Genomic DNA, 25,997 nt, shown 5'->3' with positions numbered 1-25,997 from the left:
GAACTTGAAAGCTATAAATTAAAAGTGGTATTTTTTTAGGTACCTTTATATATATTAATCCTAATTAATTTTATAATCATCCTCATTCTGTCCTTGCGCACTCAAGTTTAAGTTCCATTCAGAGGCGAAGGCAAATTTTTTTTCTAAGAGGGATCGAGATTAAGTTATGAATTTTAAAAAGACTAAACTGAAATTTTAATATATTTTTTAAAAGGTTAAACTATAATTTTATCATGTATTAACTTAAGGTTTTATAAATTTCCAGAAACTAAAATAATAATTTCTCATTTTAAGCTGATAGAGCCCTTGATTTCACCATCCGTAATTGTGATGTGTAACTCTCTAATCTTAACAGATGCGTTTATCATAAAATGAGTTTTATTATACTCTTTAATTACTTCAAACTATAGTTATAGTTATAAAATATATATTTTTAGAATAATTTCATTATATAGTTCTGATCATATATATTCTTTTTGACATAATGCCTAGAATTACCTATATCCCCTATTCAACCTATAAATAGGAGGATAATGTGCTTTAGTATACTTGAACCCGTGTCATTCTACATTAACAATAATATTCATATCAATCGAATTAAAACTCAATGGACTGTTATAAAATATTCTTAATAGTAAACATTTTAAAAAATATTTAAAATTCTACTAAATCTAGTTATATATATATATAAAAAAAGAGAGAAGGGCATAGTATTAGTACAAGTGACAACTAATGTCCGAATAAAAACGTACAAAAGGAGTGGTCCGAGTGACCGAGTCTGCTGCCGGACAAAAGCTGAGTCAAACAACCAAATGGGACCAGCGCGTGGCCATGGCATCATTTTTTTTAGAACTATTATAATTATAATATTTTATTCACCTTTATTTTACTTTAATAATTAAAAAAAAAACTCAATCAATCTATTTCACTGAGATGCAATTGGGCCATTTATGCTCTTAAATTATCGTTAAAATATATTTTAAGTATTACAAATTTAAAATTTAGTCCTTTAATTTTTCAAATTTAAAAAATTTAGGTCTTATAGTTAATATTATTAAATTATTGGTGTAATATTTTAAAATAAAAAAAATTAATTTGTAGCAATGCAATTAAAAATAACATTGTAATGAACTTAAATTTTACAAAATAATTTTAACAGTCTCAACAGTTGAGCTAAATTTTAAAAGTAAAAATAAAAAATAAAAAAATTCAATTGTTAAAAATAAAAGTACAATGACTAAATTTTAACTTTATAAAAAGTACAGAAACTTGTGGCATACGTTAAATATTTCAATAAGATGCAATTGGGACGTGTACGTTCATAAATTATTCGAGTTTGATTCGATAAATTTTGAGCATTTTAACACTTTATTTTATTAGTTTATGAATTTTTATTTATATTATTTATTAAATGGGTTAGTATTTGGAATATTGATATTGCATTTTTTTCAATTTCACAAGTAGAGTTAAAAAATGGTCAAATATCTAATTTCTTTTATATATTTATTATCGAGAAATAAAGAAAAATATTTTTGATCACTCAACTATGAAAAATTACCAAATTAATCAATTTTTTCATCTTAGGTCATCGATCGTTAAATGTCGAACGAAAAGATGAGATGAGAGCTTTTTAAATTTGACATAGTAATAACTTTAACCGTCAACATTTATACATTATATCAATTTTGTTTTAATTCTAAAAAAGACGAACCCTAAGCATTTACACATTATGTAACTTGATATTTTTTTACAATTTTACTTTTCTTCGTGACATTAAATGTTAAATCTAAAAAGACGAGGAAACTTGGTTTTTTCTTTGGTGTTTCTATTATTGATATATTTTTGATAAAAAATAATTAATAAATTTATTTTTTAAACTTTTTAAGTAAAAAAGTCACATAGAAAGTACACAATGAAAAATTATGCCAAATTTTTTTAATAATAAACAAAATCAAATGACCCGAATTATCATTCTATAACTTTTATGAAAAATTACCAATAGTTTAGTGTAACTATCAATATAATTTACCCTAATTAATTAAATTCGTCTCTACTCGATTTTTGTATTTTTGTGACAAATCATCAGTAACTGAATAACTATAAGTATAATTTACCCATTATTAATTAAATTTGGCTTGACTCAATTTTTGTATCTTCTGTGATAAATCTAATAATCGAATAACTATCGATGTAATTTATTCGTTATTAATTAAATTTGGCTCGATTCGATTCGATTACATCGAGAAAGGAATAAAAACTTTCTCTCTCTAACTCTATCTCTGTCACTCTTTCCCTTTTTTTTTTCTTTATTATTATAATTATTATTTTCTTTTTCAGAGTCTTTTCCTTTTAGGAAAAAAAAAAGAAAGAAAGGAAAAGCATTTCTCCAAGACCTCCAAAAATCAACCCCAATACAACCCCATTTGCGGATTCCTCTTCTTCTTCTTTGTTCTTCATCTTCTTCATCATTTTCTGTGTTTAACCCACAAATTTGCTGCTCCTTCAGCTAATAACAGAAGCTTAACAATCTCTCTCTCTCTCTCTCTCTTTTTTAACACCATGTTCACTTGTTATTAGAAAGCTTTCAACTCCTCTGTCCCTTTTCTCTGCTTTGCTCTTCACACACATTTTTTTGAGGCTACATTATTCTAAAACCACAACACAACCTGTATGTCATATCAAAATTTTAATTTGGGTTTTCTTTGCATTTTCATTTTTGTTATTGTTCATATTACAAAAAAAAAACTTGTTGGTTTATGCTGGTTTTTTTACCATTTTCATATTTTTTTTCTTTCTGAGATTTTGCTGCTTTATGCTTTTTTTTGCATTTTTTTATATGTTGAGGTGTTTTTTTTTTGAGAAATGAAAATGTGGGTTGGACATTTATTGGAATGTGGTTTGAGATTATATATATATATGTATGTTAGCCGCTTTTTGTAAGTAAAAGAGAAAAGAAAATGAAGAAGAAGAAGGATATAGTTGCAGTCTATAAAGGGAAATAAGATATATACCTTTATTATTATGGCAAAAGAAGGAAAAATATGATATCAGCCTTGTTATTCATCATTTTTTCTTTAGATTTTTTTTGCTTTATTTGTTGTGAAATGTACAGATGTTGGAGTTTGTAGCTGAACTTTAGTACTTGGTAGCTGCTTATTTGGATCTGTAGAAAACCATTTAGATTTATGTAGGTTTCTATTTTGCTAATATTATGTTCTTTTTTTTAATTTGTTTTTTTATAATCTCCTTTTTGGTTGAGTTGGTTGTGTCTCATTTGCTTGATTTGAGCTTTTTTTGGTACTTGAAGGTGTTACTAAATGCAAGAGTTAACTAGCCATGTTTAGGCTCATATATATATGTATGTATGTTTGTATGTATGTATTATTCATGGTATTTTGTAAGATTAATTATGCTTTAAGATCTGATCTTTTAGTGTCTTGTTTGAGGTCTCTGATCATAAGGTTGCTTCCTTTGTGTTTATTTATATGAGCAGAGCTAATTGACCTAAAGATGACAAAGATAAGTCCCGATATTGACGAAACAATGCTGAAAGAGTCGATTGTGGCTGTTTCAGCTGATGTGAGTTTTGCTTCGGACCACTTTCCGAAGTATAAATTAGGACCTGATAATCAGATTTTGGAGGAGCCAAGAGGGGATAACAACGGTCCGTCGCTGAAGGAGGTTCTTGAAAGGGAAACAACACAATTGTCCGAGCAGCACAAGCGACTCTCAGTTCGTGACCTTGCTAGTAAATTTGACAAGAACTTAACCGCTGCTGCAAAATTTGCCGATGAGGTTTAACTCTTTTCTTCGATGCATTTTCCTAATAATGATATCCGAATCTGTCTCCTTGACAATGGATGATATAGTGAATAACGCTTTGTTTTTGTGTAATTTAGGCCAAGCTTAGAGAGGTTGCTTCTTTGGAGGGGCATGTTCTTTTGAAGAAACTTAGAGACGCCTTAGAATCTTTGAGAGGTCGAATGGCCGGGAGAAACAAAGAAGATGTAGAGAAAGCTATCTCTATGGTTAGCATGTTTCACCTTATCGTTTTTATATTTCAGTAAAGTTTTTCTTTGTTTGAAGCTTAATGCATCATATACTTATCATAAGTAGCTATGATTTTATTCACAATTTTGAGCAGGTCAATGTGTAGTGTTCCAATTGTGCAGCCCTTGTTATGATATAATGTAAAACACATAAAGCCACATCAAGATTCTTCATATTCATGCCAAATTGTCATGTTTTCTTTCTGCTGTGATCTCGATGGTATTTCTTATCGCTCAAGACATTGTACACCATGATTTTTTTTGGCTATAACTATCCTTTTTGAAACATGTAGGTCGAGGCATTGGCGGTTAAATTGACCCAAAAAGAAGGTGAATTGATTCAAGAGAAGTTTGAAGTGAAAAAACTAGCAAACTTCCTCAAACAGGTCAGTTCACCGCGGTCGAGTTTTGAATTGTGTTTCTTTCTCTTGATGTCTCAAATGAAGATCAGCCTTTTTCGGGAGCTTGCAGTTTTGCCTTTTCTTTTTGAAGGATTGTTTTACCGAATCAAATTTGTTCCTTTATATCTCCAGGCTTCTGAAGATGCTAAAAAGTTGGTCAATCAAGAAAAATCTTTTGCTTGTGCTGAAATTGAAAGTGCTAGGGCTGTTGTGCAACGATTCGGAGAGGCCCTCGACGAGCAAGAAAAGAATCCAGAAAATTCTCAAAAGACACAGGTTTACTTCCTCCCTAGTTTGCCGGTTCCAGACATTGAAATTTTTTTTTGGTCTTACTTTTGATGCCAAGTAAATAGTCCAACTAGACATAGCATAACTACTGTAAGTTGCTCTTAATTATTATGGCACTGTGTCTAGTTGGGTGCTATTTTAGACCGTAACTTTACGTACCTAGACTCTTTATTATTCTTTATGTACTTGCATCCAACTAATATCGAGACTAGTGTGAGAACTACTGATATTTGTATTGTATGGTAGGTACTATATTCACCTTTGATGTTATCTCTTGCAGGAGGTTGAGGAACTAGTAGAGGAAGTTCAAGAGGCCAGAAGAATTAAATTCATGCATCAGCCTAGTAAGGTGCGTTAGTATGTCCCGTAGGTCTTGTCATTGAAATGCGGTTGTAGAAAATACGGATGTGCTTTTGTCTTATCTCAGCTACTTGTAGACCTCTCTCTCCATACAAACACATATATTGTCTAAGACTTACACAGCGGTGTGATATGACATAGAGTTGTCTTTCTTGTCATATGACATTGGAGATGACACCGTTTTGGCTTGTTAAATAAGTATCTTTCATTGTGGTACCTATTCGTTCATTTACTTGTATTTTCTGTTTTTGATAATATAGTCTCACATTAATGATTTAAGACTAGCTATGCTACAAAGATTACAGTCAACTGTTTTCAGTATATTTCAAGTTTTCAATTACTATATTTATGCACCTTGGCTACACTTACATGCAAGGTTAAGTAGGTGGGTTTTATTGTTAAATAAATATGGTTGTGATATAATGGCAGCTTTGGATTATTGCAATTCATGTCATGTTTTCAGGTGATGGATATGGAGCATGAACTTCGCGCTCTCAGAGCTCAAATTCGAGAAAAAGCAATATTCTCAGTAAAGCTTCAGAAAGAGGTCTGTTTAGTACTTTTATGATAAAATATAGATGTCTTGGCAGTGTAATCTCGGTACTTAATATCTCAATAACTTGAATAATCTTCATTCAAAACCTAAATGTAGCTAAAATGAAATGGTGTATTTCATACCGGAACTTGTTGGTTTCTCTGAAAGTTGAATATTTGGTAATATTACTGTATAACTCAAAATGTTGGAAGATAAATTCCATTAACCATACAAGCTTGTTGATGGGTGTTGGTAGTAATGTTCCAAATCTCGACCATCATTTCTTGGTAAAAGTACCATTGAGGCCATTGTACTAGGAGTTAGATTGTGTTTTGGCCCCTTTACTAAAAAATGGGCAAATTAGTCCCTATACATTAGATCAAAGAGCAAATTGGTCATTCTGTTAAAAATTTCATCCATTTGTACTGTTAAAACTTGGTCCCTGTATGTCAGAATGAGGTACATGTGGCATGGCACATGTAATTATTTGGTTATTTTGTCAGCCACGCCAGTTTCTAATAGTAGAAATGGATGAAATTTTTAACAAAAATGACCAGTTTGCTATTTGAACTAACATACAAGGACTAATTTGCCCATTTTTTAGTAAAGGGGGCAAAGCGCAATCTGACTCCTAAGGCCTCCACGGTACTTTTACCTCATTTCCTTGCTTCCATAACGGTCTCCAGTTAGTTTTAAGTTGTATTTTCTTATTAATATTCTGTTGTGACTATCATTTTCCTGGCATATTGTTTCTTAGTACTGATAGAGCCTTAAATATTAGATAGTAGGATGGTCTAGACTAGTCTATGATAATATCTGAGGTTCTAATCTATGCCAGTTAATTACAGTTGGCAATTAACAAGAGGGCAGAGGAGAACAAATCCTGCATGTTTGTTTTGCATGGTTCTGAAACTCTTGGTTCATGCTTGCAACTCAAGCCTCGTTCTGATAATGCTCCATCGCTTTCACAATCTTCGATTCAGTGGTATCGACTATCTTCTGATGAAAATCGAAAGGAAGTAATTTCAGGTATCCATTCCATGAATGTTCTTTTTTACGCGGAAGTCTCCTAGCCTAACTGAAGTTGCTTTATTTAATTATGCCATATAGAACATACCGTATGATGAACTTTCTATCATACTACCGAAGAGTCACCCTAATGCCAGTTGTACTAATTTTCCTACTTTGAAAATCTATGTCCTCTATTTCCCTCATCAAGCCTGATATAGTTTCACAAATGTCCTAATCCACCTTGTTTATCAGTTTAGGTGCAGTAAAAGTATCATAGAGGGCCCTGTATTAGGAGCTAGATTGCATTTTGCCCCCTTCACTCAAAAATAGGCAAATTAGTCTCTGTACGTTAGATCAAAGAGCTAGCTGATCGTTTCTGTTAAGAAATTCATCCATTTCTGGTTAAAAACTGGCATAGCTAACATAATAACCAAATAGTTGCATGTGACATGTCACGCGCACCTCATTCTAACGTACAACGACCAGTTTTTAATAGTAGAAATGGATGAAATTTTAAACAGAAGGAGTGATTTGCTCTTTGATCTAATGTATAGAGACTAATTTGCCCATTCTTTGAGTAGAGGGGGCAAAATGCAATTTGGTTCCTAGTATAAGAGCCTCTATGGTACTTTTACCGTTCTGGTGCCTATTTATCCTTCTTGTAAGTAGTGCTTTAGATCTAAGCTAGCTGCGTTGATCAGATTCTCAGTATCGTACTTCCATCCGGTGAAGCATAAGAATCTAACATATTGAATGTTATAATTTTTCTCTTCAATGTGTTAGAAAATGCATTGTTGCTTGATAACCTGTATCATTGTATCCTTTACCAACAGCTGATTCAATTTTCTACCATTATCAGGTGCCAACAAAACAATGTACGCCCCAGAACCGCTTGATGTTGGTCGAATTTTGCAGGCCGACATTCTCTCGAATGGCCAAAAAATCTCTGTAACAACTGCCAATCCAATTGATTCTGGTTAGTTTATACTCTGATGTACAATTTGACTTCCGATTTTTTCTTCATACTAAAATTCATGCGTGTTATGACTAAATGTCAGATTGTGCTTTTGCAATTAGCGTATTTGATGCTTAGAAATGAAAGCAAGAAATGCTGATGGAGTTACTTTTACAGCGGCAGGTTTGGCAAGCTACGTGGAGACACTGTTGCGGAAATCCAGCAGTGAATTTAATGTATGTAATGATTCTTCAGTTAGTTACTTCTGCTCTTTGCCTTCCTACTGAGCAGGGACGAAACCAGAAAATTGGTATAGGGGGCCAGAGATGAATCATAATTTTTTTTTTGGGGGGGGGGTGCAAAGTACAATTTTCCCATTATACTAACATGTAATTTTATAAAGATTTAAGGGACTAAATGGAAAATCTACCATTTTTGGGGGACCAAGGTCACTGCCCTCCCCCTTTGTCTTCATCCCTGCTGCCAATGACCAGGCAATCGGTTATAGAATTACTCCTATTAATTCGTCCATTGGTGATATTATGATCATCATTTAGAAATGAATTTTTGCTAGTGAATCAATGTATTGATATTGTTTTGGTCTATTAGCCATTGGGTTCATACAGCTTATATTTAAATTTATATTCATCGCTGGGGACAGATGATGATACAAAATTCGAGCATTTTCCCCTTAGCCTTGCCTTAAGTGGTTCATCATAAAATTCTAGAATCGTTCGGCATGGTAGGAATATTTATATCATCCACTTCTAATCAAAGTTTCTTCATACAATGTCGTACTCTAGGTAGTCATTTCTCGGATCAATGGACAAGATCATTCTTTACGTTCGACTCACTCATTCAATGTTGGAAAGATGAGGATCAAGCTTTGTAGAGGATGGATCACAAAGTCCAGGGAAAACTATTCCACATCAATGCTGGTGATTATTTTTACTCTTTCTATCAAGTATTTATTATTGGGTAAACTACATTAGTAGTCACCAACTATGTATTTTTTGTTGGTCATTCAACTATTTAATTTTGTCTCTTTTGGTCACCCAACTATCTTGGATTTTTGGGTGTTTTCATTTTTAGGTTAGCCAATTGCTGACCAAAAAAAGACAACTTTTTATAGTTGGTGACCTCTAGTGTAGTTTACCTATTATTATTATTCCCTAAGTACTTTTTTACCATTAGCCGTTCTCACGTAATTTTTTTTGGCTTTTCCTAATTAAAGCTATGCGGAGCTAGAGGCGATGCTAATGCTCCAGCCAAGTCATTGTTTTGGCAACCAAGGAAAGGGCACTCTTACGTATTAACATTTGAATCAGAGAGAGACAGAAATGCAGCTATCATGGTTGCACGAAAGCATGCTCTCGACTGTAGCGTATGTTTCTAACTCTATTTTCAAATAATTCCGATATCCAAGTTACATGCATTATCTTGATACTTCATTTTTGCCATGTTTGGCCTCTCTGGTATACTCAAGTTTGGGTTTTAGTCCATGTACATTAATTTGGCCTATTTACTCTTAACAATATCATTAGTTAGTTCAAATAGTTAACTCCATTAATTATTTCGATTAAGTTGTTGATGTGGATTTACCTTAAAAACACACTCCTTCCAACATGAACAAAAAAATTCATGACAGCATGATGAGTTATACCATTTTTAAGGAAAAAAAATGCACATCAGCTCTTTAGTCAGAATAATTATCTGTTAATCAGGGGCGAAACTAGAAAATTGCTTTAGGGAGAGTCAAAAATGAATGATAAATTTGTTGGGAGGAGACAAAGTGCAATTTTATCATTATATTATTTTGTAATTTCATAAATTTTAAAGGGATTACATGGCAATTTACCCTTTTCAGGTGACCAAGGTCACTACCTGCTCCTCATTGCCTAATTGTCTACATCTTTGCTGTTAATTATTTGGACTAACTAATGATAGAAAAATCAATTTATACAAGTGCATACACTAAACCTCAGATTTGAGCATTGTACAGGGACCAAAACCATAATTTGACCCTTTTCTTTTTAGGAAGTTACTGAAATGTGTGATATTGCAGGTGATGCTTGGAGGACCAGATGATGAAATGTAGAAGCTAAAAATGAAAATAAAAATACTAACTTCAAGAGAGTGTCTACAACTTGTGATAAAAAAGCCAAGAGTTTAATTGTGTGAGTAAATTTTTAATATTTTGTATGGTGTGTTTGCAGTGTGGGAGAGAAGAAAGGATATGAAAAAAAATTTGGGTTTTTTTTTTCCACTAATTTGGTTGGTAATGGTGGCATTGTTTTAGGCAGTGTTTTTTTGGTTTGCCTAATATTAATTATCACCAGTTGTAACAAATTTGTCCCCTTTGTTTTACTTTTTCTTAATTGATTTTATTTGATAGCTTGATTTGTGTTTCATTTGCTTTGTTTATAGTGACTTCATATGGACTAAACGAAGTGATAAATATCAAATAGGATAAATTACTTTTGGGGGCTTGAACTTGGTAACTATTTTTACATTGGGTTTGAATTTTCTTTTTTGTTTAAGTTAGGTCTTGAATTTGGCAACTATTCTCACATTAGGGTTTGAATTATTTTTTTGTTTGAATTAGTCTCTGAATTTGATAATTGTTCTTGTATTAGGGCTTGAATTTTAGGGTTTTTATGGAAATATTAAAGATTAATTTGGACTAAAAGAAAAGTTTAAGTTTTAATGTGGGAATAGTTGTTAAGTTCAGGGTCTAATTTGGACAAATGTAGAAATAATTATCAAGTTCAAGGGGATAAAAAAAAAATAGGTCTCAATGTGGGGATAGTTGCTAAGTTTAGGCCTCAAGAAGTAATTTTAACTCGTATCAAAGTTATACGGTAATTTTGTTTTAATATGGAATTTTATACTTGAATTTTGATTTAGTACAACATGCACACGAAATTTGAAAACTTCGAGTTTAATTCAATTATACATTTTTAAAGAAAGGAATATATATATATGTATATTTTCATATTGGATTAATATAATAGTTTGGATATGTAATATATCAATATAAAATGGTGTTAATTTGACAGTGTAGTTAGTAATTTTTAAAATTGAATCAAATCAAAATTTCAAGTATAAAATCGTACAAAATTAAAGTTAATTTATGATATTGGTTTAAAGAGTTTTGAAAAAAATAAAGAGGTCGGAATTGTTTGGGCTTTTTTAAAATTTTGAATTCCACTCTCTAGATAATATTGGTTCTCAACTTCAATTGATTATGTTAGTGTTGAATTGCTAATAAGTTGTATAATGAGTAGTTTTTTTCATGGGTTGTTTAAACCTAGTTCGAAAACCTAGTTCGAAGGTTTGTTTAAAAATTGGGATGATTTAGGATAAGTTTGAATGGGCAGTGGGATGTAGTGTGTTTAATTTACTTTTTGTCTTATGCTATAATATTTAATCTTACCACTACTGTTGTTTTTTAACTAACCACAGGTAAACACATCGTCCATCCAAACTCACCCTTAGACAAAAATATTAAGCTTGAAAAATGGGTTTGAACAAATAAATTAGACCTATTTAAAATATATGCCGAGCTTGAGCTCAAACATTCAAGGCTAAAGCCTAGTTTGGCCCGGCCCTTTTTCAATGTATATAATATATTATGTCATGTAATTTATAACACAAAAATTATATTTATAACAATATTTAATACCATGATATAAATATTAAAAAATTAATGGGTCGATATATAAGTTTTAACAAGAGAAAAAAATATTAAATTAAAAATAACATAAATATATATTTTTAAATGGATGATTTTAGATAAAATTTTAAATCCATAAACAAAATAGTTGTCACTTTAATTTTTTCAAATTCGATATCTCTTGTAAATTCTGATTTCTTAATAATATTAGTTTCTAATTCTTTATAATTAGCGAGTCAATATCATCGTTCTCAATTGATATTATTTATTTTTTATTCTTTATAAGTGACAAATCAATAACCCAATTTCTTTATAATATTAGTTTTTAATTCAAGGTTCGGGATTTAAAGTTTAAAGTTTAAGGTTTAAGATTTAAAGTTTTGTGTTTAAGGTAAAAAATTATCAAAATTATGTGTCAACGACATGGAAGAAATAACATTGAATAATTGGAAAGGAACCATGAATGATGTGATAAGAAACATTCATTGCGTGATTACCTAATTATTTTTTAATTTAAAAGAGGAAGTTTAGAAGTGGAAGTCCCTTCGCGTTATAGATTAAGGAAAAATAGAAATAAATTCAACTCATTATATTTTATTTTTATTTTTATTTTTAAGAATTTAATTTTTTCTTCAAATTTTAGGGTAATTATTAACCCTGTTAATTTTTTTATTAAATTTACTTGATAGTCACGTAATAAAAAAATGAAAAGAACTTGAACTTAATAGAAGAACTTTAACAACATTAACAATTGAACTTACATTCTTAAATCTGAAAAATAAAATGACAAAAATTCCTTGAAATAAAAGTAAGGATTAAATGTTAAACTTGGAAAAAAAAGGGACTTGAAGCGCATTTTAACCATAAATGAAACAAAAGAAGCTTATTTTATTTACATTTAATCGAAAGTTCGTTTTTGGTAAAAAGAGATACTCCCATTAAACCTCGTGATGATACTTTGCTAAAATTAAATTTATTAATATTTACATGGGTTAATATACTATGTGGTACCTATATTTGGATTTAATGTTCAGTTTGGTATCTAAGTTTTTTTCAAATTGATATTTAAGTTTTTCTTTGTCCCACACAAGTATCTATGTTTTACTTCAATGATCAATTTGGTACCCGAGCTTTTCTTTTGTCCTAATTATGTCTCTTATATATTTTTTACTAGTGCACACATGTCAAATATTCATTGGGTCACATGATGTGGTTTAGTTTGGGTACCAAATTGACCATTGAAGCCAAAATTAGGTGCTAAATTGGGATAAAATAACTCAAGTATCAAATTAAATATTAAAACTAAATATAAGTACCCAATGGTATATTAACCCTATTTATATTTATATTTTTTAATAAGACAATATTATATGATCATAAAATTAGAAAGGGTTAAAGCAACATATATTTTCCTTAATTTTTCTCTATCTTTGAACTTTTTTTGGTCCATATTAGTCACCAAATTCATAGCTTTTTCCAATATGGTCCTTAAACTTGATTTTCATTAAAGCGTAATAATATAATACTATGAAATTATGCCATATCATTACTTGAATTAATAAAATTAATATTTTTTAGATTTTATATATATTTTAAATTTTTTCAGGCGATGGCATGGCACTCTAACAACACCTTAACGGAATTCAAGTTTATGGACCAAATTGAAAGAAAAAACTGTCAAATTTCAAGACTAAAGTGGAAAAACAATTCAAGGACTAAATTGAAAAAATTACCATCTTTAGGGACTTAAATGTTGCTTTTATCCCAATTAGGCAAATATAGATTCATGCTAATCTTGTATGCAAGACCCAAAATTTGAAGCTAAATACAAAGTATGGGAGCCATTATTATAATAATTAAATTGCATAGTGAGTTGTATAATTTAAGTAATTTTAATTAATTAATTAATTAAAAAATTAGCCGAAAAGGCAAAACCCTAAAAAACCCAAACGGGTAAATTTCTTTAGCCCAGAGAGAAATGGAGCCTCTAAACTGACAGGTAGGCTAACGGCTATAATTTGGAGACGCGATTCCTACCGTTGGATTAAAAAAAATCCAACGGTGAAAATTCGAAAAGTTCAATATGACCGTTGGGCCACATTAGCTTCAAAAAGGAAAGCAATCTTCCCCCATGTCCCTCATATTCCCTCAAAATCCCTAAACAAAATACAGCGAAAAGCAAAAGAGAAGAACAAGTAGTGTGAAAATACCACCAAAATGGCTTCAAGACCTATTGTTCCTCAACAACCCAGAGGTATTTTCATCATTATCTTCTTGTTTATGCTTTTTTTTAAAAACTTGTTTCGTTTTTTTTCGTTGATTTTATGTTGGGATTTTCTTCTTCTTCTTCTTTTAATTTTTGTGAAATGATTTCGATTTCATGGGTTATCTTGAATGTTTTGGCTAAAAAAAGAAATGGGTTCTTTTGGATTTATCGGATCCTTTAAGGAAATGGTAATTTTTTTCTTTGCAGGCGAGGCCGTAGTTCACAAGCAGACGAAGAAAAACGTGGCGGCCGGAGATGGAAAGAGTCGCCGTGCGTTGGGGGATATCGGGAATGTGGTGAACGTAAGAGCAGTGGCCGATGGTAAACCGGCTCAGATTCAGACTCATCGTCCCCTCACTAGGTCCTTTTGCGCACAGTTACTCGCCAATGCACAAGCCGCCGCCGTGGCTGAGAACAACAAGGTTTAATAATATTTATATAATTTATATCAGATCTCTGTAATCTTTCTTTTAGAATTACTAATTTGATTTCTGGGTTTGTTTTTTAAATTCAGAAAAACGTATGTGTTAATGTGGAAAAAGCTCCGGCCGCCGTGGCCGTGCCGCCTAAAAGAAGTGTTGCTGCTCCTGCTGCTGCACCACCAAAGGCTGTTCAAAAGAAACCGACCGCCAAACCCGCCGCCCCGTCGGTGGAAGTGATCGAAATCAGCCCCGATGTCGAAGAAATTGTGGAAGTGAAGGAGAAAAAGGAGAAGAAAGACAAGGCTGAAGTGATTAACAACAATAAGAAAGTAACTCAAAAAGAGGGTTCACCCAAGAAAAAACATACTTTTTCTTCAGCCCTTACTGCAAGAAGCAAGGTAAAAAACAACAAATCAATCTCGGGGTTTTGGGTTTTAGGGTTTATCGTATTCGATCTTAAGAACCTTTTTGAAATCCCACCAGGCTGCTGCTCATGGAATAGCTAAAAAGCCAAAGGAAGACATTGTTTATATTGATGGAGCAGATACTGATAATCATTTGGCTGGTGTTGAATATGTTGATGAAATCTACAAGTTCTATAAATCAGCTGAGGTTAGGAAATTAAAAAGGCTACAAAATTTTCATCGATTTTGTGTATTTTGCAATGATTCGTGTTGAAACTAATGAAAATGTTGTTAAAATTTGCAGCATGAGAGCATGCCAAATGATTATATGCACTTGCAAACTGATATCAATGAGAAAATGAGAGCTATTCTCATTGATTGGCTAATTGATGTTCATCAAAAATTCGAGCTTTCGGCCGAAGCTCTTTATCTTACGATCAACTTGATCGATCGCTTCCTTTCAGTGAAAGTCGTCCCGAGGAGAGAACTACAACTTTTAGGCATGAGTGCTATGCTTATTGCTACCAAATATGAAGAAATTTGGCCACCTGAGGTCAACGATCTTGTATGCATTGCAGACAGGGCTTACACACATGAACAGATCCTCATAATGGAGAAAACCATATTGGGACGATTGGAATGGACTTTAACGGTGCCTACACATTACGTGTTCTTAGCACGGTTCATCAAAGCATCGATCCCTGACCCGAAGATGGAAAACATGGTGTATTTCTTAGCTGAGTTGGGGATAATGCATTACGAGACCATTAGGTATTGTCCGTCGATGGTGGCTGCTTCGGCTGTGTATGCCGCACGGTGCACCTTGAAGAAGACACCAGCTTGGACAGACACCCTCAAGTTCCACACCGGGTATAACGAACAGCAGCTGATGGAATGTGCTAAGTTGCTGGCTTGTTTCCATTCAAAGGCTATTGATAGTAGGCTTCAAGTTGTGTATAGGAAGTACTCGAGTTCGCTACGTGGAGCGGTCGCGTTGATTCCGGCATGCCAGAATCTATTATCCGGTGTTGTTTCTTCAGCTTAGGAAGAACAAAAAAGAAAAAAACATATTGATGTTTAGGTTTTTATTAGGAGTTTGAATTTGCTTTGCTGTATTCTCCCATTGCAGCATTGATTTGAGGGATTCATTTGAACAACAATGAATTTGTGTTGGGGTATTTCAAAATTATTGATCCAGAAATACATATTTGTTTTGGGGTAATTCTTCTCCCATTGCAGCATTTATTTGATGCCGTTAAGAGGGGATTCATTTGAACAACCATGAATTTGTTTTGGGGTAATTCGATATTATTGATCCATGAAAATACATATTTGTTTTAGGTTAAATTCTCCCATTGCAGCATTGATCCATGAAAATACATGTATTATGATCTTGAAAAAATTAACATGAACATAGCAAAAATATTTAAATAAAATTAAATTTGGATAACAAAATCAAAATATAAAAAATATAAAAAAAGGGCTTGGTTGCAATCCCTAAAGACAGAAACCTAATTTGACCCACTTTGTATGGGTCCGAGCCCATTTCACAACTTTGCTGTGGCCAGCCAGCTATCATAATCTTGGTCTAATTTTTAATCCTTTTACATGTCTTTTTTAATTTCCATCTCTGAGCTAAGTAAATTCTTTAAGTTATACTATTTCTAAAATCTTATGCAACACGTGCAACATTCTTAATTTTGATATTTATAAAATTGGTCCCTCTAAAAAATTAAAGTAATTTAATCATTGTCAAATTTGAAGGTGAGCAATTAAGGACAATTAATTACAATGTTAATGTTTTTAGTTAATTGTACATATTTTTACTGGTATATTAATAAATTTAGCCATCAATATTTACATATTTTATTATTTTTTGTCAAAATTCAATAATTTTCACTTTCTGTCAACATTTACATAAAATATAAAAATATTAAAGGCTAAATTTGTTATTATACCAATCAACATTAAGCATAATTAATGAAAATATCAATGTTGTGATTAATTGCCTTTAGTTATTCACTTCCAAAATTGACATGAATTAATTTGCTCTAGTTTTTTTAAGTAATACCAATTTGCTCAATATCAAAATTAAGAAGGATTAGAAAGATAGTTTTACCCAAAAAAGATTGCTCCTTTTGTCTCTCAGTTGTCAAATTGGGGGATTTTGGGGGAGGAGGGGGTTGAATTAAATTTAGATTTTTAGGGTATAAAAATCGATAGATATTGCCGCTTCTCTCTTCCTCTTTTTCCTCTTTCGAGAGAAAGTCGTTTCCGTACGACCAAAATCACCTTTCAGATTCTCTCCTTCTCTCCCTGTCTTCTTATTTTCTCTTAGATGCTTTTGGGGGCAAACGAAAAAAAAAGGGTATTATCTCTTCTTCTTGATTGATTGATTTTTCATTGATAATCTCATCAACAAGAAGAAGAATCTGCTAAAAAGAAGAATAAGAAGAAACAGAGGAGAGAAGAGAAGAGAGGATAATTTTTTTTTTACTTTTATTTTTTGAGAGGCAAAAAAACCCCAACAATATTCCCATGGATTTGACTTCAACAACGACGACGACGACGATAACCGCCGTGTCCGGAGCTGTTAACGACAAAGAGTTAGCTGTCGACCCTTTCTTGGTTGAGGCTCTTCAAAATCCTCGTCATCGTCTCACCAGTAACCTATTTTTCCCCTTTTCGTGTTAATTATCTCAATTTTGCATCTTCAATCGATTTTAATTTTTGTATATATTTGCGATTTTACTTCATAGATCTCGTTATACGTAGGATTTTGATTTTTTTTGTTTCGATTTTATGGTCTATGATGTGAATGGGTCTAGATTGGATTTGGTTTGCTTGGGGGTTAATTAGGTTAGGGATTTGTTTAACAGAAGAGATTAATATCAGATCTGGGATTTTTCTTTTCATTGACTTTCTCAAGTGGGTGTTGAGAAATTGAGGGGGAGAAGAACTTATTAGATTTGTTGCTAATTTTTGTTTAACTATGATAGCTTAATGCATAACATAGCATATCTGTCTCAAAGTGAGTACTTTTTTTTTTAAATTTTATTAATTGGTTTCTGAAATAATTTCTTTGGGTGAAATCTTATGTAATTGTAATAATGGAGCTTTTATCCTGTTTCGATTTTCGTTTTTTAGTTTCATGGTGTAGGTTTTAGCAAGAAAAAAGCCTACTTAACGTTAATGAATGCTCAGATGTTTGATAAAATACTGCCATGTTATCATGGGTGCACGGCGCACACTAGGTGCTGGAATCCTTATATTGCTTGTGTGTGTTTGGCATCTTGTTTTGGTATTTACCATTTTTTCCCCTAGTGAGCAAACTACATGATTCGGATTTCAAGGCCCGGGGAACTTTCAATTTGAGAGTTTTAGGCTTTCTTTAGAGTATTATGTTATATACTTCTTTTATAGTGGTGTTCATGGTCATATTTAATCGTTCTATAGTTTGTCCTCTTTCTTTTCTCATGGTAGATTTACTGTCTTTCTCTCTTTTTTGTTCTTGTTTTGGGAGTTAGTCTTGCGAATGGAACTTGATATCCAGAGGTTTGTGCAAAATTCAGAGCAGCAGCAATTTGAGTTCCAACATTTTCCCACTTCTTATCTTCGGCTTGCTGCACATCGTGTTGCTCAACATTATGGGCTGGTAACTATGGTTTATGATAATGGTTTAGATGGCCTAGGAAACAGAATCGTGGCGAAGAAAGCAGGGGAAATCAAATGGCCTGCTGTTTGTTTGTCTGAAATTCCAGCCAAAAACTCGGAAAATGATAAACCAGAGCGGGTTAAAATTGCTATTAAGCCCAGGCCAAATAATGGATCTCTAAATGAGGCTAATCAAATCGGCATCAAAAGAAGTCCTGTGAGAAGTGTTGAAGAGAGGAAGGAAGAGTATGACAGAGCACGGGCACGTATTTTCAGTAGCCCTAGTACTCCTGATTCTGACGATTCTTCACCTCAGAACTCTGTTGATGGAAAAAATGAATCTCTTATCAGAGATGAGTTTGAAAATTACCGGAGCTCCATGGTTGATCCAGATAAAAATATGACTGTCAGAGATGGTACATCTCGAGTAGCCATTTTCAGAGACAGAGAGAAGGATCGTACTGACCCGGATTATGACAGGAATTATCAAAGGTAGGATTAATACTCCTTTTACTTTAGGCATTTGAAACTAGGCAGGTGGCTGTTCACTTTTTCTGTCATGTAGTGTGTGTACAAATTCTTTAATCAATGCTCCTATCCCTATTTTCTCATGAAAACAGAATCTAGGTAAAGCTGCAAATGTGAAAGTAGTAATAATGAGATAAAAGAACCATAGAGACCTTTGTACTAGGAGTCAGATTGCATTATGCCCTCTCTACTAAAAAATGGGAAAATTAGTCCCTATACATTAGATCAAAGCAAATTGGTCATTTGTTAAAAATTCCATCCATTTTTAACTGGTTCCTGAAAGTCAGCATGAGGTACACATGGCAAACGACATGCCACTATTTGGTTATTCTATTAACCATGCTAGTTTTTAACAATAGAAATAGATGAATTTTTTAATAGAAATGACTAGTTTGCTCTTTGATCTAGTATACAGGGACTAATTTGCCTATTTTTTATAGTAGAGGGGGAAAAATGCAATAAACACCTAATAAGGGGTTTCCGTGGTAATTTTACGCAGTGAGGATCATAGTGATAAAATACATGCAACTTTAGTAACGGAATAAGAATGATAATGGGTGGCATGAAATAGGGAGTATAATTTGGTTTGGGGTATACTTAAATCTAAACAAACTTTTTCTGAACTGATATAGGTACGTCAGAAGCATTCCATGTAACCAGAGTGTTGGTGTGGCTCCTTACAATATGCAGAAGATTCAACTTCCATTCATGCAGTATGATTCTGCTTTTTCTCAGTTGGGTCAGATTGCAAATACACAAGCTCCCCTCGGTTATGGTGTTCCTTCGAGGCCAGCTGTGAGTCCATTTTGTGAGCTGGGATTGAATCCAACTTCTAGGGATGGTGCTTATATGCAGTGGCCAAGTGCTAATATGATGTATTCCCATTCATATGATCAGTTTATGCATGCTGTATTTCAGGTAGGCCACTGTTTCTTATCTTATGTAGTATTCCGGGATTATGGTTAATGAGTTATGTTTATAGTTTTACCTCAGTAAGTATTAGATGTGTTGTCCCTTGCATAACAATGGTGTTGTCTCTGCTTCTCTTTGCCAATTTGTCAGCACTTTGGCCGAAGGTCACGTGAAATCCCATTGGTACATTGGTTTTATAGTCTTGGTCTTCAACATTCTTATCTACTTTATACATATAATAGTTGGTGAAAGTACCTGGCAAGCCCTCTGTTATAGGGACCTTATCAAATTAGTCCCTCTGTTATAGGGACCTTATCTACAAATGAAGAAAAAAATCATGTCATTTTTTAACCAGTAAATGTTAACTCTATTAAAAGTTAGTCTTATTTGATTCTATTTAGTCATACAAGGACTAAATTGATTCATTTAATAGTGGGACTAATTTTATCAGGTTCCTATAATAGAGGGACCTTATAGGGACCTGTTAGGTACTTTCACTCATAATTCATTAGTAAGTATTGCCAATACTGATTTCTTTTTAATCAAGGGGTTTCCCTTGGAAAATTTTTCTCTCTATGTTTCATTGAAAAAAAGGGTCGACTAATTTAGTAGTCAAGATTTGTGAATATGATTTTCACAGTCGAGTTAGATAAAAGGAAACCATATGTATCTGCTTCCATTCATATACCTGTGTCCGGTTATTTCAGTTTTTAGTCATTGCTGCATATGCATATACTCCTTCCCCCAGTGTTTCAATGGTTATATCATTGTTTACACTTAATGACTTGGTTGAATTGTGCATGTGTGTGTCTGTTTTTCTGATTGCAGGCTCCGTTTGTCCACCAACGACCTCTGAGCTACGATTATTCGATGAATGGTTAAAAAACGGTAAGATTTGTAATTCTGCAAAAAATTATCAAAATCTGTTAGGGCTTAGTGTGGGTGAATTGCTAGGGTCATTGTTTAAGAAAGACATTTGGTTAGACCATTCATTCCTTGGTTTCTAATTTTTGATGGATCATATTGGTAGGTAAGGAGACTGTAACAATGATGTTTGAAAACTTTAATGTTGTTTGAAAACTTAGTTATATACTTTTTCTTTTATTAAAACTTGCTGAGGAAATATATTCATTGCCCTTCCCTCGATGATTAAAGATCCGGCCGGTTCAATCGTTAGTCCAAAGGTTGAATTGGGAACCAAATGTTCCTCCATTTTTGTATTTTTAATGGTTGAATTGGTTGGTTCAATCGGTTGAATCGAGAATTAAAAGATTTAACTGGTTTTATTTTTTACCTAACTTGTTCGATTTTCGGTTTAATCTTTTGTGCCTTGCCTCCTTTGTTTAAACACGGGTGTGTGTCTGTACTGTATCGAATAATTGTTTTGGTATTGATACGTATCGATATGTTACCTACATGAGAATGTATATTAGATACATTTATATTGAATGTATTGCTAATTATATTATATCTGAAAGATCAGCAATTCTGAACAAATTGTAATAAATTTTATTCCTAAATATAAATAAAATGAACTTCAAAAATTGACAATAAATTTGAATTTAGATTAAAATAAATTTGGTTAAGGTTTACATACAGAGTATAATTATTGAATTATAATCACAATTATATTATGAACACAAGATATCTGGGCAAAAGTAATTCGTTAAAAGAACATGCACTACAATTGCAATATTTTTGGACCCTTTTTTCCAATCAAATGCCCTTAAATAATATCACATGTATTTGTGTTTTTTTATTAAATAATATTACAATTTTAAACATTTTTAATGATTTTATAAAAATAAAATAATTTAAAAAATTGTAATAGTCATTTTTAATTCTCATCTCATCGTTATAATTGTGTTTGGCTTCAAACATACATCCTATCATTAATTTTAATCTCATCACTACAATATTTAATTTTATTATTACAATTATTTTTAGCTTCGTGAATTCAATTTTATCAACCATCCAAAGAAAGCCTAAATTAAGACGTTATTGGCACCGTGGTGTGACTTCAATAAAAATAGAACATGATTATTTACATAGAATGAAACTCGAATATAAAATCTTTAAATTTCTCAAGCCGAAACCTTATGATTAACTCATTTAACAGAACAATCTCATTATTCACATATCTATTTATTAATCAATAAAAACTGAACATGTGTATGGACTGCGACAATCCTTTTAACGTATTACGAATAAAATAATGTTAAAAGAGCTTACTATCTTAAAAGAAATTTAAAATAATAATTAAAAAGATCAAGATCTCACTCATTATCCATCTAAGTCAAAACATGTTGGCTGAATGAATTAAATTAGAACTAAATTACATTAAATTAAATTAATTAATAATATGATTGTGATTATGGTTTAGGATCCAATCTAGTCCAAACTTTTTTAATTTATGTGTAGGCTGCGATTGGTTCATCCAATGATTTGTTGTCAACTTATTTATGTCAACACAAATCCCAAAGAAGACAAATTTTAGGTTAAATTATGATTTGGTCCTTGTAATTAAAATTTTTAAATATTTAGCATAATGTAATCTTAGGCTATTGTACTATAGCTAAATTGTCACTTTAATACTTGTACTATTTTTTTTATTATCAATTTGACTATTGTACTTTAGTTTTTGTATTAGTTTGGCCCCTATTTTTTCATTCTACAATCCTGTTATCCCAACCCAAAATTCCACTAAAAAAATTCAAAACACAAATGACACGCTGCCATGTGTCAAGAAAACGATAAAAATTTCACTTAAATTTTTTAAAAATATAAAAAAACTAAAAGTCATTAAAAATTCAAAAATTCAATAAAATCTTTAGACTAGGAAAATTATAAAATTAAAAACTAAAAAATTATGATCTATTTTTTTAAAATTATAAGTGTCATAACTTAAAATTTTCATAAAATTTTAGAATTTTGTTTGTGTGGAATTATATTTTTTTAACACAAAATTTAGAATTTTAAGAAAAAATTTTAAGCAATTTATGGTATTTTTTACTAAAAAAACTCAAAATTTCTTAAAAAGTATAAAAAAATGCAAGAAAACCCCTAAAATTTCAAAAAAAAACCATAAAATTCTAAAAACATTTCAAAGAACCTAAAATTCCAAGCAAATGATTTTTTTTTGAAGTTTCGCATATTTATAATTTTAAAAAATATTTATTTATAATTTCAAAATTAGATTGTGATTCTTTTTAGTTTTTTTAATAAATCTAAGTTTTAATATTTTTTTTGGGATTTTTTTCTATTTTTTTATTTTTAAGTGATTTTTAATTTTTACTTTTTATTGGCACGTGGTATGGGTACGGTGTGATTGATTGGTCTAAATTTTTTAATTGAAATTTGGGTTGGGATAACAAGCTATATAGAATGAAAGTAAATGGACCAAATTGAACAAGAATAAAGTAAAAGGACTAAACTGATAAAAGAATAGTTCAAGTACCAAAGTAATAATCTAGTTATAGTACAAGGGTCAAAGAAGATATTAAGCCTTGATTTTATTTTATTAAATAATTATTTTTGTTAAAATATTGACTTGAATATTTTTAAATGAATGGTTAGAAATTGAAGTTTTTTTAATAAAAAAACCTTATGAGCATAATTAGAAGGGGTATGTAATGACCTTGCCCGTTAATTAAGTGATATAATTTTAGTTTATTTTAATTTATAGTATTCAATTTAAGTCTTTTTCTAACAATTTCTTTACTTTTACCTCCCCAAGCTTTTAAAATTTTATTTTGGCCCCTCTAATACTAAATTCTTGACTTTACCTCTAAAAAACTCTTATAAGGTTAGGGCTCTGAAGACCTTTAATGTCCCAGATTTGAGTCCTGCTATATCATATGTGTGTCTTATTTTGATATTATTTAGGTTTGTTAACCCGGTCATAATTATTTGAATATGTATTATTTATACTTGTAACTATAATTTTATTTGTAACTTCGAAAAACAAGTTTATACCAAATTAAACTACGATGACTATATCTCAAAATCAAGCATAGTAAATGGACTAAAACCAGAATTTAACCTTTTTTTCCTCAATGGCAATAACAATGGTGGACATGTGCATACATACATACATAAACAACTAAAAAGCTTTAAGAAAGAAGGAAAAAAAAACAAGATCCACCTTTCTCTTTGGATTTTCATCTGTGCTCTGTAAGTTCTATTAATTGCCATGTTTTTCTTCAATAATTGTTTTGATTAATTATGCTAATCGTGCTTTTTTTATTAATTCCATAATATTTTGGTTGTTACAGTGGAGCAGATTCAGTTCCCCCTCCCCCCAAAATTTAGGGTTTCGATTTGTTGTTTTTTTAATTGTAATTAATTGTTATTGTTACTGTTTAATTTGTGAATAATATAAGTAATAATTATGAGAGAAATTGAGGATTCCTCCAATTTGTTTGGAAAATGGGAAGAAGAGCTGCCGTCGCCGGAGGAGCTTATGCCTCTTTCACAAACCCTAATTACCCCCCACCTTGCCCTTGCTTTCGACATCCCGAATCCAAACCACCGTCAACGGAAACACCCGCCTCCTCCGCCGCCGCCTCCCCCGGCCGAATTCGCCGGTGATTCCGGGGACTTGGGATCCGGAGCGGGCGGTGACGAGCCGGCGCGAACACTCAAACGGCCTAGGCTCGTGTGGACCCCGCAGCTCCACAAGCGATTCGTTGACGCCGTGGCTCATTTAGGGATCAAAAACGCCGTCCCAAAGACCATAATGCAGTTGATGAGTGTTGATGGGTTGACCAGAGAGAACGTCGCTAGTCATTTACAGAAATATCGTCTCTATTTGAAGAGAATGCAAGGGTTATCCGGCGGTGGCGGTGCAAACGGCGGTGCTGCGTCTGATCCGGCGACTGACCATTTGTTTGCCAGTTCACCCGTTCCTCCTCACTTCCTTCATCCTAGTAAAGGTAGCTCAGAGCCTTTCTCCCCATTCGTATCAGTTCCAGGACTACAACACCATCATTACCAACAACAGCAACACCAGCTAGCGGCGGCGGCCGCAGTCGGGCATCCACATTTGCTAACTCAGTATCATAAGCAGATAGGGCATTTTGGGTCATCACCAAATGGTCAATTTGAGCATCCCTTCTTAGCCAAGCAACCACCACCATCAATCCATAGAATGGGAGGTACACCCTCACACAATCAAGTACCAAATAATTATGTTGAAGATTTGGAATCTGCTAATGGCAATGGTGGAATGAAGGTATTAACTTTATTTCCACCAAGGGATGACTGATTCAAAAAAAAATTAACTAATTATTGAGTGTCATTGAAACTTTTCTTCTTTTATGTGATTAGTCCTTTTGTTTATGTTTTTCATCATATATAGGGTCTTTGATGCTTGGATATTTGGGAAATCAGCTCATGTTTACTTACATTTAGGTGTTTGCTTGTCTAAGAAGTTCTCTTCAGCCATAAAAGGTGATTTTGAGGCAAAAGTAACTAAGTTTTGAGCTTGGAAGACGAAAATATACTTATAAATTGGGCTGATCGGGTTGGTTTTGTGTCGGGTTAACTAGGGTTTAAATTCAAGTCGTTTACTGGGTCGGCTTTGGATTGTTTTAAGTCTGGGTTATCCGGGTTATTCAGGGTCGGATTGTTAACTTTTTATTATGCCTTAAGTCATGATTTAGTCCTATATTGCACTCATTTTTCTCACTCTAGTACCTAAACCCTTTTTTTGTCTCTCTTTGATACTTGAAACATCATTCTAGTTTCAATTTACCCCAACATAAAAGTAGCCAATGAGAATGTGACAACAACACATTCTTATTAGACACTGGTAATTTTTGAGGTAAAATGGGACGAAAATGATGGTTCATGTATCACAACGGGACCAAAAAAAAGCTTAGATACCAAAGTGGAAAAAAAAGTACAGTTCAAGGTCAAATTGTGAATTAAGCTTTTGATTATCAATATATATTAGGTCAAGTTTGAACTCTAGTCAGAATTGACAGGTCCGAAATAATGCTCACAGTCCCTATTTCTTCTTAGTTCAGTGTAATGTAGAGGTAAATTGTACATTGTGGGACTCCATAGAACACTTGTTTTGTTTTCTTATTTTCTAATGTTAATCCCTCCATGAACATAAGCGCTATATTTTCTGCAATTTTCTAAGCATGTGTAACTTTAATGGTGTTGTTGAATGACATAAATTCTGCAATGTGAAGTAGGATACTGAAAAGAACGTTTATGTTCAAAGAATCATGACGTAGAATTTATTGTTGAAACATATGATATTCAGTTTCATTGTCAGTGATTTGTGGATGAAAATATAGAACTTCTAAAATATGAAGGCAGCTAATGAAATTCTAATCAAAAGTGAGCAACATGTTTGTGGTTGAGAGTACATAAGCCATTTTTATTAAGTTGTGCCCTTGCTAAAATATAAATGTGTTTAACTATATTAGGCATTATAGTATTAAAATAAATTTATACTAATAATAATGATTATCTTTTCAAAGTCATATAAAAAAACATATATGAATACAGGTATAATGATTAAA

General features: G+C 32.2%; 4 protein-coding genes across 7 annotated transcripts; all 4 read left to right on the top strand.

Annotated features, from left to right (window-relative positions):
* Positions 1-2,286: 2,286 nt before the first annotated feature.
* LOC107925889 (stomatal closure-related actin-binding protein 3) lies at positions 2,287-10,010 on the top strand. 2 transcript variants are annotated; one of them, XM_041080185.1, is made up of 13 exons: positions 2,287-2,668; positions 3,494-3,795; positions 3,900-4,028; positions 4,343-4,435; positions 4,583-4,726; positions 5,019-5,087; positions 5,562-5,645; positions 6,482-6,662; positions 7,504-7,620; positions 7,777-7,835; positions 8,403-8,537; positions 8,834-8,983; positions 9,665-10,010. In XM_041080185.1, the coding sequence occupies exons 2-13, from the start codon at positions 3,511-3,513 to the stop codon at positions 9,695-9,697; spliced, it is 1,479 nt and encodes a 492-aa protein (XP_040936119.1). In that variant the 5' UTR covers positions 2,287-2,668; positions 3,494-3,510; the 3' UTR covers positions 9,698-10,010. The 2 variants fall into 2 exon arrangements, with proteins under 2 accessions (XP_040936119.1, XP_040936120.1); XM_041080186.1 differs by having other exon boundaries at positions 2,288-3,187.
* A 3,290-nt stretch (positions 10,011-13,300) lies between these two features.
* LOC107925933 (G2/mitotic-specific cyclin S13-7) lies at positions 13,301-15,589 on the top strand. The gene is made up of 5 exons (XM_016856690.2): positions 13,301-13,529; positions 13,749-13,963; positions 14,056-14,361; positions 14,447-14,575; positions 14,672-15,589. Exons 1-5 carry the CDS (start codon positions 13,493-13,495, stop codon positions 15,410-15,412), a joined length of 1,428 nt encoding a protein of 475 aa, XP_016712179.2. The 5' UTR covers positions 13,301-13,492; the 3' UTR covers positions 15,413-15,589.
* A 920-nt stretch (positions 15,590-16,509) lies between these two features.
* Positions 16,510-20,571, top strand: LOC121209482 (uncharacterized). The gene is made up of 4 exons (XM_041080184.1): positions 16,510-17,032; positions 17,895-18,513; positions 19,182-19,467; positions 20,290-20,571. Exons 1-4 carry the CDS (start codon positions 16,906-16,908, stop codon positions 20,341-20,343), a joined length of 1,086 nt encoding a protein of 361 aa, XP_040936118.1. The 5' UTR covers positions 16,510-16,905; the 3' UTR covers positions 20,344-20,571.
* Positions 20,572-23,482: 2,911 nt separating this feature from the next.
* On the top strand, positions 23,483-25,582 carry LOC107925709 (transcription factor MYBC1). 3 transcript variants are annotated; one of them, XM_041080183.1, is made up of 3 exons: positions 23,483-23,634; positions 23,736-24,617; positions 24,821-25,582. In XM_041080183.1, exons 2-3 carry the CDS (start codon positions 23,852-23,854, stop codon positions 24,871-24,873), a joined length of 819 nt encoding a protein of 272 aa, XP_040936117.1. In that variant the 5' UTR covers positions 23,483-23,634; positions 23,736-23,851; the 3' UTR covers positions 24,874-25,582. The 3 variants fall into 3 exon arrangements, with proteins under 3 accessions (XP_040936117.1, XP_040936115.1, XP_016711916.2); XM_041080181.1 differs by having other exon boundaries at positions 23,484-23,634; positions 23,736-24,694; XM_016856427.2 differs by having other exon boundaries at positions 23,484-23,634; positions 23,736-25,582.
* The last annotated feature ends 415 nt before the right edge of the window (positions 25,583-25,997 follow it).

The sequence above is a fragment of the Gossypium hirsutum genome, chromosome A11 (assembly GCF_007990345.1).
Source record: "Gossypium hirsutum isolate 1008001.06 chromosome A11, Gossypium_hirsutum_v2.1, whole genome shotgun sequence".
Taxonomy (NCBI): domain Eukaryota; kingdom Viridiplantae; phylum Streptophyta; class Magnoliopsida; order Malvales; family Malvaceae; genus Gossypium; species Gossypium hirsutum.
The sequence above is the reverse complement of the archived record's forward strand: the minus strand, read 5'-3'. Positions and strand labels throughout refer to the sequence as shown.